This window comes from Periplaneta americana, chromosome 5 (assembly GCF_040183065.1).
Source record: "Periplaneta americana isolate PAMFEO1 chromosome 5, P.americana_PAMFEO1_priV1, whole genome shotgun sequence".
NCBI classification, from domain to species: domain Eukaryota; kingdom Metazoa; phylum Arthropoda; class Insecta; order Blattodea; family Blattidae; genus Periplaneta; species Periplaneta americana.
In genome coordinates this window covers 85,954,568-85,970,232 of record NC_091121.1, presented here as the reverse complement: position 1 = coordinate 85,970,232, position 15,665 = coordinate 85,954,568, and the positions used below count along the sequence as shown (strand labels likewise).

At 36.3% G+C, this 15,665-nt stretch overlaps 1 protein-coding gene across 2 annotated transcripts; it reads right to left on the bottom strand.

Annotated features, from left to right (window-relative positions):
* Positions 1–469: 469 nt before the first annotated feature.
* Positions 470–15,010, bottom strand: LOC138699938 (protein shisa-4). Of its 2 annotated transcripts, none has more exons than XM_069826142.1 (5): positions 14,778–15,010; positions 6,062–6,224; positions 5,710–5,837; positions 5,220–5,369; positions 470–1,091 (listed from the first exon to the last, which is right to left on the bottom strand). In XM_069826142.1, the coding sequence occupies exons 1-5, from the start codon at positions 14,845–14,847 to the stop codon at positions 1,009–1,011; spliced, it is 594 nt and encodes a 197-aa protein (XP_069682243.1). In that variant the 5' UTR covers positions 14,848–15,010; the 3' UTR covers positions 470–1,008. The 2 variants fall into 2 exon arrangements, with proteins under 2 accessions (XP_069682243.1, XP_069682245.1); XM_069826144.1 differs by having other exon boundaries at positions 5,220–5,354.
* Positions 15,011–15,665: the final 655 nt, after the last annotated feature.

The following is a 15,665-nucleotide window of genomic DNA, read 5'->3' as shown; positions in this document are numbered from 1 at the left end:
GTGTGTGTTACATACTAATTTTGTGTAAAATTGCTAATACTGAGAGAACACTAAAGTCATTATTTGTTGAATTAAAAGATAAACCATTTTCAAGTTAGATGTATGAAACAAAATGTGCTTACAAAGATAAAAGATCGACAGCACATTTTCATATTAAAATAGTGGATGGAGGAAAACAAAACAGAAAATTTCAATTCTCATGGTATGAGAAATATCCTTAAATCTATTATCAGGCAGTACATCTCACTTGACAATGTGTCAGAGGAAGAACTGTTCCTACGCATCTGAAGTCTGATTAGTGTAATACATAGCTAATCGGCGATGTATGCAATGGAGGGCAAAAGGAACTGACATCCTACCCCATTATCTCCTGGCCCAGTTGCATAAGTGTTGCCTTGTTGGTATCAATTGTGAGGTTGAGACCTGTCTTCGGACAGTTGACTAAACAAAAAAATAAATGAAATACAAATGGTTATAAATCTCACCTTTATTACAAACTCATACAAAACTATTCTAACAGAACTCAGACGATAAGGCTCTGATAATTACATGATCTTTCAGATGTAAGACTCATTAAACCTTGGCAAATCACTCGTATCACAGATATAATAATATATATACATATTAACATGAGCAGATACAGAAAGTTGCTTTTGAGTCCTGTTAAAAAAAGAAAATAAATTGGTTTAAAAAATATGGCAAACAATTTTTTGCTTTAATAATTATACGGAATGGGAAATAAAAGTTATCCATGATACAATGTAATACTAGGTGTCCAATGTCTTAATAAAAATAAAAAAAAAAAAACAAAAAGGTAGTACATGTATTCACTGAAAGTTAGGGTTGTAGGGTGGATTAAACATATATGGCAAACAATCTGCTTCCTTTCATGTAATAATTACATTGAATGAGAAATAAAAGTTATCCACAATACAATATTTCATGAAATAATACTAGGTGTGGAATGTCTTGTGTATAAAAAAAAAAAAAAAAAAGAAATACATGCATTCACTGAAAGTTAGGGTTGTAGGGTGCTTGTTTAGAGTACACTTCTTGTGTTGTGGCTTCACTGTATGGTGGTGGTTGTTGACCTGCAAAAATAATACAAAAATAAACTTTCAGATAAATTTCACACAAGTCCTGGTGAAACTATGTCCGTTTAAAAATAACACATCAGTACAATTATAATCTATATTAATTTAATCTTTGTCAAATAAAACTAAAACAAGAATTAAATCATATGCCATAACCCACATCTCCTTATTTGCTAACATGCTGGACATGTCATTTGTCTTCGCAGCACCCTGAGAGGGGGGGGGGGGATCCTACTTATTTAAATGATATGAAATATGGTGAAGACATTACATGTTCACAAGAACCAAAAATTTAAGACTTATATGAACCTACGGGTTGACCTCGGTGGCGCAGGCAGTAGCACTGGCTTTTTATGCCCAAGGTTGCAGATTCGATCCCAGCACAGGTCGATGGCATTTAAATGTACTTAAATGCAACAGACTCATGTCACTAAATTTAATGGCATGTAAAAGAACTCATGTGGGACAAGATTCCGGCACACCAGCGATGCTGATATAACCTCGGCAGTTACAAGCGTCGTTAAATAAAACATAATTTATATATATGAACCTATGGCATGGGGAATAAGTAACATTAATGCACTCGAAGACGAGTGAAAGTCAGGATAGGAGAAGAAATGTCAGAAGGAAGTGAAATTGGGAAAGGAGTACGTCAAGGATGTCCTTTATAACCTACCCTGTTCAAAATCTACTTGGATTTAGTAAAGACCTGTTTTCAGAACATGGGAGAGTGATACTAGAAGGAAGAAGAATAAAGTGCATAAGATTTGCTGATTATATGGCTTTGTTAGCAGAAGAGGAAATGATACTAAAGGATATGCTACTGGCGCTAAATGTCAGCTGTGAACAGTATGGGATAAGATAAATGCAAATAAGACGAAGAGCATGGTCATAGGAAGAAAAGTTACAGAAGATAAACTTGCGAATTCTAAACGAGGCAATAGAGCAAGTGGACAACTTCAAATACTTGAGGTGTACTATAAGTAGTAACATGAGCTACTGCCAGGAAGTCAAAAGGAGGATAGCAATGGCCAAGAAAGCTTTTAAGAGAAAAAGCAGCATCTTCTGCGGACCTCTGGAAAAAACTAAGGAAGAGACTAGTGAAGTGCTTTGTATGAAATGTGGATGTGGAGAAGAATGGAACCTGTGAAGTGGACAGACATAATAAGAAGTGAAACTGTGTTTGAAAGAATGGGTGAAGAAAGAATGATGCTGAAACTGATCAAGAAGAGGAAAAGGAATTGGTTGGGTCACTAGCTGAGAAGAAACTCCTACTGAAGGATGCACTAGAAGGAATGGTGAACGGGAGAAGAGTTTGGGGTAGAAAAAGATAATTATCAGATGATAGATGACATTAAGATATATGGATCATATAAGGAAACAAAGAGGATTCAGAAAATAGGAAAGACTGGAGAAAACTGGGTTTGCAGTGAAAGACCTGCCCTTGGGCAGAACACTAAATGAATGAAATGCACTCGAAAAATGATTATTGCCCATGATCATCAGGATAGAAGGGCCAATACTGGGACTACCTGACAGACTGATACACGCTTTTGTAATCTATTTGGACAATGATTAGACTGAAAATGGTAGTGGCTATGCATATACAGTAGGAGGAGAATGATAAATATAGTCCGACCATCAGATCTGTGCCCCAGTAAGATATGCGAACTAAACCTTAATACCTTTTCAGCCTCGGTAATTCATTTCTCCCCCTGTATTCCTATTTCTCTCTTTTCTATCCCTCTCTCTTTCTCTCCCCCACTACTCACAATTTTGAGCCTTCTTGTGGGACAGTTTATTTGCACTTGCAGTCCAGTGTTGTCAACTCAACATAAATACTGTAGCACGGAGTGGTGAAATATTATTAAGCAAGTAATAGCATTTTTCATAAGTCAATCAGCGTTATTAGACCTACTTAAATTAAATTATGAATAAGTAATAATTAACCTTACAGTATTATAAGCAATATTCAAGAGACATGACACTGTTTGACGGAAGTTTGGCAACATCCCTATTCGGCAAGGTTCGTGGCCTGCTGTTTGACGTAGTGGGAGAGAGAGAAACGGGTGGAATGGGGTGAGTAGAGGCGTAACTTTTCCAAGAACGACGACAGCGCTGAAGGGGCATAGATCCGATGGTTCGACAATAACTAGCATTTTCACGTTAATACTTTGTAAGTTCCAGATTTTGTACTTTATAACCAATTTCACCACATTATTACTTCCACTGTATTATGTTTTAGAAGTATGTACAAATAACTCATTATCTACTTATTTACTCACTGAATGTTCTAGTCACTACTAGAATTATAATAAGTATTAGGTGTAGACGCAATGCTTGTTTTTATAAAGAGATTGACGTTCAGAAAATGTGAACATATGACATTTATAATTCATGAAAAAATTTGAACTGTCTAAGAATAAAGGACAAATTTATAGATGCAGTATGAAACACAGACTTTGAAGTGAAGACTGTTAAATGTGAATCATTATGGCTAATGGATGTAATGGTGATAACTAGTCTTATGAATTTGTAGTCCCTTTCTGTCAAGTTGCGTCAATGTGCCTGCACACAAACCATGCAGTCGTTACGAAGACTGAATACAAAAGATTCGAAGCAGGTAACTGACAGGCTACCAGTCACTGCTATATGCGAAGTACAGTCGCGTAATGATAATGTGGTACACATGGTGTGAGAAACTCTATTAGAAAACATAACGAATTGTGTGTTCAGTGCAAAACGTGGCTAATTATATCCAATTTTATTGTAAAAAGGGGGGTAACTCCATTATTTGTTTATATTTTACTCCCCTCCTTAAAGTGCTGATTATAATAAATGACTGAGTGATAAAAATGACACTGCTAGGGCACCTAGGATAGTCTGAAAAAGGAAAGAAGCTAAGTTAAAATTTGAATTTTTTAGAATGTTTTTTGTAGTTTTCCACAACTTTGCAAAAGTGGAGCTAACTCGTTTTTCCAGGGAGCCCTTCAATTGGAATTTAAAGCATTTATGATAGCTGCGAAAAAATACTACCCTTAATCTGAGATTATTGAGCAATTAGCAGGTAGCCAAATTTTTAAACCCTTCCCTTTCTCCCTCTCTCGTGCACTCATTAACCAGTAAGAATGTAACAACATTGAAATGTTCGCTCTCATTTTCGCAATGAGGACAACAGCTTCTTCCTCGTATGCTTGTAAGCACAGTTTGTAATTTCTGTAATTTCAGTTTACTTTGTACTTTTCTTGCATTGCAATTGTCTGTCAAGTTTGTCAGAAGAAACCTGTATTGAAGGACATATTACTGTAATCACTCTTCAATATTCCATTCCATTATTACACAATATTACACATATGTTTTAGTATAAATGCATGTACAACATCAAAAACTTACATTTAAAATCACAATTATTTGCATTTGTAACTGCAATCGTCTGGAAGCATGAAGTTCTGCTAAATAGTGCTGAAAGATTATTACATATCCAAAGCTAGATCACAAGTGTTACTCAAGTTAATATTCAACAGTAATCTCACTAGAGGTTTTGATTTATCTAGAGAAAATCAAAATTCGAGTGGGATTTAATTGACTTACACGATTAGAAGGAAGTATATAAAGATTAAAGAATTTGCAGCTTTAAAAGTTGACAAACAAAGAAACAAATGATAGAGAGGTGATAAAAACAGAAGAAAATACATGAAGATTAGAAGAAATAAAGTACTCTAATACAATAAAATTGGTATTAATCGACTTACTAAAACTCTATTTCACTAATGTTAGCTTCACCAGAACATTTGAATGGAGCAGCCATTTTCAGCTGACTATCTATGCGGGAAACAAATGATCACAAAGCATGTTTTATAATACCATAAAGAATTTGCATTTTGAAATGTTGGCAAAAAAAAGAAACGAAATGCTAAGGAAGTGATAAAATTGTAACGATAAACAACCAAGATTGGTTGCAACACGTACTTTCATACCGTTTTATTGGTCGAAAGTAGTATGACGTAGTAAAAGTGTAATAGTCACTATAAAAAAGTTTATCAACACTGCTAATTGATGTTTTCATTCTCCACTGCATTTCTGAACATAATGGGTCCGAGTAAATATCTAAATTAGCATATTTACCTGCTTGTGGTGGATACATAGCTGGATATGCCGTTGGTTGTGAATAACTAGGCATGGGCATAGGTGTGGGCTGAGGTGGGTACACAGGGGCCTGCTGTTGTATAGTGTGTGAGGTTGCCACAACGGTCTGCACTCCTGGTTGAAGGACATCTTCGTATAATAGTCATATTGGCAAAAACATACAAAGAAAAGCAAAGCATAGCTAACTGTTAAAAAATAACAGCAACATAAAAACCAATCCTTAACATAAATTAACAATTTTCCCCAGAAAACAGACGTACCCTCCAGCACAGACGTTCGAAAAGGCACAAACAAACCACTCACTTGACTCTTTCACAATACGAAGTTTTATCCTTGCTCCCTACATCATTACAAAGTATTGTTACACTAACATGAACATCGAATACTATGGTCTAGTATAAGGCTTACTGCTTTCTATGATGGACAGACTATTTTCTCCCAACCCATATGAAATGTGTTATTTACGTACTGCCATAAACAGTTCCACGATGACGTCTTTTGTATAGCAAGCAACAAGGGCAACAAAGGCAACACAAGCAGAACACAATCAAAAGACCAACAGCAGCAATTACGAACACAGGCAGGAGCACACCGAACCTAAAAAGAAAAATACATACACACAATTATTTATTATTATAACACACAAATTTAAGTGTCCTTACAACATATGACCAGCAAACATCCTCTTTAACAATGACAGAAACTGAAGCTAGACTAACAACAGGAAGGCAAGTAGACTTTTTAACACCATTCAATCCACAACATATTTACATTAGTTTTAACAGCAGTTTGTAATCCTATTATAAAAATATTTAACATACCCATTAGAAACAAACTGAGCATCATTACAACAGTACACTCTGTCACCATCTTTGCAACAGTAAATTTTATCAGAACTGTCAACAAAAGTAGGACAAGACTTCGGATTTATGATGTTCAGTTGCTCAAGCAGTGTTGACTCGTGTCCCAGCTCACACTCCATGCCTGCAACAAAATAGTGCATGTACAGTATAGGTCTCGCAAGCAGGGAATACTGACAGAAGGAATGCAAATGAAACAATGTGATAAGGAAGTGCAGGCGACAGGAAAGGTCACGAGATAGCTTGAATGATATTCAAGAGTATAATCAAAAGAGAAATGACATCGATAGAGTCAGTCTTGCGTTGTGATAGTTCCATTACAACTTTAGTTCGTTTGACTGCATGTGAATACATGTATTGTATCACACGGTATTATTATTTCATTCTTAAACATAAGTTGCGCGTTTAATTAGCTTCGAATTTTTCTCTTGCTACGTTTTTATTTCCACAGCAATGTCCTCATTTGTTCATCTTCTTGGAAGAGACAGTACTTCCATCGGCCCGCATCTCTTGCCCCCTTGGCATGCCTACATAGATACGTCAAAACAGACAGTAACACCATCATTGCTATTCAGTAATCATTCCTTGCGCGAGCTATACTGAAGTATTCACAAAATCTGTAAAATATTGAAGGAAAACCTCATGTCGCAAAACTATATAATCATTTTATTAAATTGACAAAGTTCACAGATTTAAAGACAAGATTGTTTAATATTACAGTGCATGTCACTTATTGTAATCATGCATGTTGTTACTTTTATGAAATCCTGTACAGAGATACTAAAACAAAGCAAAAAAATTGCTTATTGTAATCATGATTCGCTTTATGTTTTCACTTTGTTGCCGATTTATGAATTTCATTCGTAATTATATATTCTGGTCATGTTATTGTCATAGACAACCACCAGTTGGGAGAGAGTTTTTCCTCTCAATTAACAAAACACACATTGTCTGAGTTGCACATCTTTCAACAAAAAGATGAAGAAAGATGTGATTGAAACATAAAGTAGTAGCATTTGTTACTATATATAATCAAATGATCTAATGTTCGGACTGTTGCCCCTGCACTCGTTTGGGCACTGGAGTGAATAAGTCCTTTTGCTCCAATGAATTATTTTGAGAATGTCAACTTCCTTGATGATTATGTTGTATCATTCCTTTGGAGTGAGACTGACAATCAGCTGAACCATAATCATACTTCTGTGATAACTTTCATTTCCTTTTGTACCTGGGTTTCTTCCAGTCTCAAACATTGAAATTCATTCTCAATATTGTGCTTATTGGCGACTGAAACCGGAGAATTCTTTGCGTTAAAAATGGCGATTTTTGATTGAGTTTAATAATTATGGTGCTGTGTGAGAGATCAGTTAACATAAACACAAGTACAAAAAAATAAAAATGTATAAAAACGTCAAACGAAGTATAGTATTATCACATGAGTAGTACATATTCCACCTGATAACTCTTGCATCCCCTCCTGCCCTTGTGCTTAAAATTAAGAACTGGCACCGATGTTCATAGCTATGAACGAATTTGCTGTTACTCCTGGTGGTGGTGGTGGTGGTGGTGGTGGTGGTGGTGGTGGTGGTGGTGGTGGTGTTAACAATGATTATGATGGATGTAATCCATATATGGGAGCAACAGCTTGCCATAAACAATTACCCTGTATGAGTACTGGTATCTATTTTTATTCAAAGGTTTAATTTATGTTTTATAATATGAAGATAATCCATTTTCTCCATCTCCGACATTTCCAAAGCAGATATCAAAATTATATTTGACAATATTATTTTTCTTCTTCTTCTTCTTCTTCTTCTTCTTCTTCTTCTTCTTCTTCTTCTTCTTCTCCTATAGCACTACAGCCCTGGGTGAGTTTTGGCTTCTCTCACAATCCTCGACCAATAACTTCTCTGCTGTGCCAATTCTTTCCATCTTCTAACTCCCATACTCTTCAAATCCATTTCCACGTCTTGCAACCGTCTTTTCCTTCACCTTCTTTTCTTTCTGACTCCTATTATTCCATTGTTCAACAGGTATTTTGGCGTCCTATTATTTTGCATCATTTCCACATGATCCAGCCAGGTCTCAAATTTGAGCATGCAAAGACTAGAACTGCAACTATCCACCTGTTTCTGGTTCGTCAGAACAGTTATTAGAGTATTACGGGCAAGACAACAATTTTAATATACCTAGAATGAAAGGAACAAAGAGACGTGATAAAGTATCTACAGAAAAAGCCATAGACTATGCAAGCCTTTAGTAGATAAATTATTTCCAACTAGCCAACCTGTGACGTCGAAGACTGTTTAAACATTCCATCCCTTCCACTGCCGCTTCCCCTACTTTGCTCTTATAGCTGTTTCCCCTCTCAAAGAGCTCGAGAGTAGAGACATGTGACGACACAGAGCCAGCAGTTAGAAATACCTGTTTTAGATGAATGTGCAGTACCAATAACATATGACATAGCTGAACAGAGGTGTTGTAAATTTGTCGTAGAAAATTGGGTGACAATCAACATGCTGTGGATGCAAGTGACTGTAACCATGCCAGAAAATGTTAATCACAGTCTCGTGGTGCAAGACTGATGAGTGCATATTAGCAGAGCTGTCCAGAAACCAAGTTATCTTAGCATACTGTACATACAGTGCACAATATTTTTATTAACAAATTAGTCTCGGAAAAAAAAAAAGAAAAAGAAAAGAACAAGTTGGACACTATAAATTTTGATTCAAACTCAAAAGCTATAAATTTTGATTCAAACTCAAAAGCAATCTCAAATTATGATTAACGAGCACCTGCCCACAATGTACACAATGTATAGGTGAAACAAACAGGATTTCATCAACTGATTTGTAACTATGGATGAAACCTGGATACAGTGCTACAACCCAGAAACCAAATTTCAAAGTATGCAATGGAAGCATCTAGATTCTCCACATTCCCGAAAAATCAAAACAACAATCTACAGATAAAATTATGATCTCAATTTTCTAGTATGTTAAAATAATCCTATCTGCCTTCCAGCTTAGTGACCCAGGTTCGATCCCCATCTTGAGTCACGAGGAATTTGTGTGGACAAAGCGTGTGTGAGTTTTCCCTAGAGTTTTCCAGTTTCTTATCACCATTATTCCACATACTTCATAATCACCCTCTGCAAGGACAAGTAAAAAGTTGGCCTGGGTGGTGCAGTCGGTAGTGCTGGCCTTCTGTGCCCGAAGTTGCGAGTCTCGGCTCAGGATGATGGCATTTAAGTTTACATGTAAAAGAAGTCTAGCAGGACAAAATTCCGACACACTGGCGACGCTGATATGAGGCATTCAGAGCTAAAGTGGATCAAGTCACAAATTTTCATAAATTGAGTTTAAGTTACTGTAATTCATTTTCTGATTATCTGAAGTTGGATCTTTTCTGAGCAGTAATAGATCAAGTCTCAATTCCAAGCATTCGCCCATAAGCGACACCAGTCACTTTTGGCTCAGATTATTTGTTCACGATGTTCTGAGCCATAGTGGATCAAGTCATCAAAGTGTTGCATCAATTAACATCACAATCGTTTATAGTTTATAAATCTATAATTTGAGAATAAGCAATAAAATTATTGCTAGTGAAATTAGATACGGTAATTCACTAGAGCAAGTTAACTTTTAAGTCCTACTATCTCAAAGTTCACGCCTGTGGAGTAACAGCGCATCTGGCCACGAAACCAGGTGGCCAGGGTTCGATTCCCGGTCAGGACAAGTTACCTGGTTGAGGTTTTTTCCGGGATTTTCCCTCAACCCATTACAAGTAAATGCTAAGTAACTATTGGTGTTGGACCTCTGACTTATTTCACCAGCATTATCACCTCCATCTCATTCAGACGCTAAATAACCTAAAATGTTGATAAAGCGTCGTAAAATAATCTACTAAAAACTATCTCAAAACTACGTCTCATGGACTTGATCCACTTCAGCTCTGAACGCCTCAATCATAACCTTGGCAGTTACGAGTGCGTAAGCAACTATTATGGGAAAAAATTAAATTAAAATGGCGTGGATAACTGACCAAATCAGTTCTCTTTCACAGAAATTAGTAACCAAATTTAATATAACTATGTGGGAAGAAATTAAATTAAAATGGCGTGGATAGTCGACCAAGTCAGTTCTCTTTCATCAGAATATCTCACACAGTGACACCTGTGTTACTATATTAGCTGTTTTGGCCAAATGTAGGATTTGAGTTTGTTTCTGGTCCCTTGTACAACTGATATAATTTAAAACTGTACCACCTTCTTCATTAACTTCCTCCTTCCAAAGCTCCAAAAATGCATCTACGAATTCTTCTCTAATATAATCAGTCTTCCTTCATTTTTTAGTAGGTTATTTTACGACGCTCTATCAACATCTAAGGTTATTTAGCGTCTGAATGAGATGAAGGTGATAATGCCGGTGAAATGAATCCGGGGTCCAACACCGAAAGTTACCTAGCATTTGATCTTATTGGGTTGAGGGAAAACCCCGGAAAAAACCTCAACCAGGTAACTTGCCCCGACCGGGAATCGAACCCGGGCCACCTGGTTTCGCGGCCAGACGCGCTGACCGTTACTCCACAGGTGTGGACTCTTCCTTCATCAGACCTAGTAAAACTCCAGGTTTCAGAGGCATGACACCACTGGTCTTACAAGCGTTTTTTAAATTAATAATTTAGTACTTATTTCTTGAAATTAAGAGTGATTTCAGGGAGGATTCTTTGTTTAACCTCAATACTGGTGTCATTTTTGCCATTTATTTCAAATAAACTACAGTATATTATAGGTAGACATCGGATTTTTAGGCACTAAAAATTGCAGTTTTAGGCGCCTAAAATAAGCTCAAAATTTGTAAAATTAGGCTCTATTTTAATGAAAATAGGCATTTTAGGCACATCAAGGTATCATACTTATTTCTTTCACTGAAATTTTTAGTTATACACTAAAATACGCACAAAAAAGTATGTTTAAACATTAAAAAAGAATACTATATTATATTTATAAACAGAGCTGCACTAATTTAATATACTGAAACTAATGAAATAATGATCATTGATATCAAGATTACTCATTTTAAGTTATTGAAATTCAGTTCCATGCTCAGACTTTATTATAATTATCTGCACTGTACACCACCAGAATTTTTTCTAAATTCTCCACAGTTAACATTTGCCTTTTGTCACTGAGAATCATTTTGAAAGCAGAAAAACTTCTTTCAACCGAAACTGATGTGAGAGGCGCAAATTTTAAATTAGGTACAATAGAAACATCAATACTTACTGGAACATTTACACTTTCCCCCGATATCACTCTTGATACTTTTTCCAACAATGAAAATCCTACATTCTTATTTAATACGTTGTCCCACTTATTTTTAACTTTTTTTCCCAGTTTCGTCCAAAGCAGAATGTATGTTCACTTGAGATTCCTTTACTATTGCTATTTGGCTACAAAGAGATTGTTTTTCACGTTCTAATTGTTCAATGATTGCAGGTATGAAAGAAAAGTTTGATGTTATGTAGGCAATATCGTTTTTCACTCGTGAGTCATTCAGACAATCTTTCACTGCTTTCACACACGCTGCACTATCAGTTTCAGGTAATTTATCAATAACTGTGACCACTTCTTTAAAATACTTAGAATAATACACCACTGACTGAATCCAGGTTCCCCATCGTGTAACAAACGGCTGAGGTGGGAGTGGGATATCTGGAAAGTTCTCTCTGAATATTGAAATCCTGGATGGGGCTTTACAAAAACATTTTTTTGTGTTAGAAATAAACGAATTGACAAGAGGAAATTCATTCCGGATTGTTTCAGAAACCCTGTGAAGGCCATGTGCTAGATAGGTTACATGCGTGAGGTTAGGATAAAATGTTTTAAGAAGTGGAGCTGCAGCAACCATGTATGAGGCAGCATCAGTACAAAACAACAGAACTTTAGAATGGTCTATATTACCTGAGTATAAAGACTGTAGGCCTTTATTTACAAAATAAGCAATGGCTTGGCTATTCACTTTCGAAAGTTCCTTAACACATACGAGGTGTGGAATCGAAGGTCCATCAGGACTAAGTTTTCCTACTACCATATTTGCTATATACCTATTCATAGGATCTGAGGTTTCATCCACAGAGACCCATATGTAAGAATCACATATATCCTCCCGAATGGAAGCTGAAGTTTCATTGTATATTCTGTCTAAGTAATTTTTTCTTAGGGTCGACTCAGATGGGATATTTTGTTTGCAGTATTTTTGTAAAAACTGTCTTAAAACCGGATTTTCAATTGCATTCCAGGGAATGTTAGCAGCAACAAACGCTCTGGTTAAATCAGCATAGAAATTGCTGCTGAGATTGGATGAAGTAGGCTGTGTTAGTAAAGTTTGTTGCAGTTGATTTTTCTGCTGAGCTTTAGCCTTATGAGCCGCTCCTTGCACATGCTGCTTTAGGTGGCACTTCTTTTCTTGCGAAATCTAAAAATGTAAAGTAAACTGAATTAAAATAAAATCCTAATTGTTGTATTGCCGTATTTCTATCACAAAGTTAGTGGGTTCGAACAATCAAAATTTTAATGACCTGCAAATACTTTAACTATCGGAATTTAAAAGGTTAAAGTGTAGTGGTCTTAAAAAGAATTACACCTCAGGACAGCTCAGTCAATGTATAAATATTATAGGCCTACTCATTAAAATTAATAGAATTTATATATTTCAACTATTGTTACATACCTGTTTGCTACAAATCTTGCAGAATATTATTTTTCCATCATAATTCTGAATATTCTGTTAGCCATTGCCGGATCAATGTAGATTTTGCACTTATATTTTTCGGCATTATCGCGTTAAACTTCACAGGAAAACGTCCTACCGCTCAAAACTTCTCAACACAAATAAGGTGAGGGAAAGAGCAACTGTTAACGAGCATTCAAATGAACCGTTGTTATTGAGATTCAATTGGACAAAAATACAAAGTTCCACTTATTGTTGCATTTCCTGGTAGTGTTAACACTAGGAGGGCCATTCTTTTAAATATTTTGTTACGGTTTACCCTACTAATTCGCAGTTTTACGACTTTTCATAAATATTTCAAAAACACTCTTTCTCCAAAAATTGTGATTTTATGACACTCTGAAGGGCAGGACAGCTAATCGGTTTCAGACCGAAAACAGTCATTTTTATAGTATAGTATATCTCTGAATCGGTAGCAGCACATGTTGTGATTGTTGCCTGCTTCAAAACTAAGGTTGGTTCTTTGTCGGCATTTATGCCTCCAAACATGTTAAATTCGGTGAAATCTATTGCGAGTGTCGTGAGATTCAAAACATTTTGTTTCCTTTATCAATGGTTTCATGGCCGGTGTGAAGCAAACTTTCCACTTTTTAAATGCCTTCAATTTCGCAGTGAATGCATGTATAAATTATAAAAAGTAAGAGTAAAATGCGAAACTTTACAGCGAGTTAGGCATTTTTAGGCGAATATTAACAAATTAGGCTCTAATAACAGTTTTAGGGCATTTTAGGGCACTATAAAACTCTTTGAATACCTTTCAATTTCCATGAAACACAAATATTAATAATTATTTTTACTTTTCTCCTAAAGAAACAAAATAGGCATTTGCCCTAGAATCCGATGTCTGATTATAGGCAATAACGCTCAATGCATAAGTCATAGTAATGGGGAGGAGGAAAAGATCCAATGATCTCCCGAACGAACAGTTTAAACGCAAGTTAAGACTATATACAAGTTGCGTAATTTAATAACCAAAATTTCGCAGAAACATGGCTTTTCTATTGGGGATATCATTCCATTAGTTTAAAGTTTCTTTTCGAGTGCCAGAAAGAGAAACTGGGAAGTCAATTAGTTTCAGCGATCGGTAACTGCATTTCCTTCTCATGCCATATCAAAATTTAAGACCTGTATGTAAGTACAGGTCTAGTCTAAATTTTGTGGTTTTAAGAACCAGAAGACGTTACAATATTACATAACCTTAATAACTGAAGTTTAGTCACACTTTAAAACCCGTATAGATGTGAGGGAGAATACGGATTCCTTCCTTTCCCTCTTAGGCTTACTTAAAAATTCCAACAAAATAAATTATTGGCACCGAAAAGTGCCTTTTAGTAAGCATTATGATGTGCAATCGACAAACGCAGACAAATCTCCTCTTTTTAGTATTTTAAGATGTAATTGTCAGCGAGGAATCCGTATACTGAAATTTTCCCATTATTTGCAGGATAGACACATCTCCTCTTTTAGTCTTCTAAGATAAACTGTTACCAGTGAGGAATACGTATAGTCTACTTAAGTTTTCCCCTTAAGTTAGTACCTTTCTTAGCAGTCAATTACCAGTATTGAACATTTAAAGATTTCAGACAAGACTCTAACGTCTATTAACAGGCATTTCATTTCTTCTCCAGCAAGAATGGGTAAATATATGCTTCTGAATATACATTATTCACTGTCCCGTAAGTTCCTTGATATTTTTAAAGAGTCTTTATTGTCTATTATGCTCACTTCTGATTATTTTCTCACAGTAATATAAAAGATACACAAATTTTGCATTTACAGGAAACAAGAACCGCACCCATTCTGTGAATTTGTTTCGCTTTAAAAAAAGGTCTGTGCACAGATTTTTATCATTACTTATTAGGTACTAATATCACATTACTTACTTGAAGCATCGCGCAATGTTGATAAGAAAAGGACTGATACAAATACAACACTAAACCAATATGTAGCCATAGTTACTGCTCTCGAAATACTCAGGTAAATCCCCTTCTTCCTTTCCTTTGTGCGTCTTGCGCCAACTCCACCAAAATTCCACACAAGCACCAAGGCCAGAACCACAGATCACACAAAGACCAAAACGCCTCGCAAGGCGCAAACCTTGAATGCGCTTGAATGTGTTCTGGAACAGACTCTTGTCAGGGATATTAGCAATGTATACGTCATCATGTTTGTTGCACGTTCAAGAACAACCACTCTGCTCCGTCTGCTTGTCAACCTTAAATCGGCTCTTGACGAAACCTTTTCCCAGCTGAGATATCAATCCGCTCATGAGCGAAGAAAAGAACGAACGAACGAAATGTAGAAAAGAACATGTGCAGGACATAGATAATTAACACTTAACCCTGATTTTCACGTATAAGCTCCGTCACCATGAAGTTTCTAATTGGTTATTTAATGACGTTATAACAACTACATAATCATTTAGCGTAGAGTCAGGACCTCCTATATTACCTAAGGAGGTCCTGGTAGAGTCGACCTGGTTGGCGAGTTGGTATAGCGCTGGCCTTCTATGCCCAAGGTTGCGGGTTCGATCCCGGGCCAGGTCGATGGCATTTAAGTGTGCTTAAATGCGACAGGCTCATGTCAGTAGATTTACTGGCTATAAAAGAACTCCTGCGGGACAAAATTCCGGCACATCCGGCGACGCTAAACATAACATTTAGCGCAGGTGACTTGCTTATAACGAGATGGTTTTTGCCGAGATGATCCCGATGATACCCCATAGATTGCCTGACATTCGCCTTACGGTTGGGAAAACCTTGAAAAATCTC

Excerpts from the sequence above, each read along its gene's own strand:
- LOC138699938 (XM_069826142.1), bottom strand. The coding sequence starts at position 14,847 with ATGGCTACATATTGGTTTAGTGTTGTATTTGTATCAGTCCTTTTCTTA. Across the intron at positions 5,370-5,709 it reads TCGTGGAACTGTTTATGGCA|ATGTCCTTCAACCAGGAGTG; the intron begins GTACGTAAATAA and ends TATTATACGAAG. Across the intron at positions 1,092-5,219 it reads TATGTATCCACCACAAGCAG|GTCAACAACCACCACCATAC; the intron begins GTAAATATGCTA and ends TTATTTTTGCAG.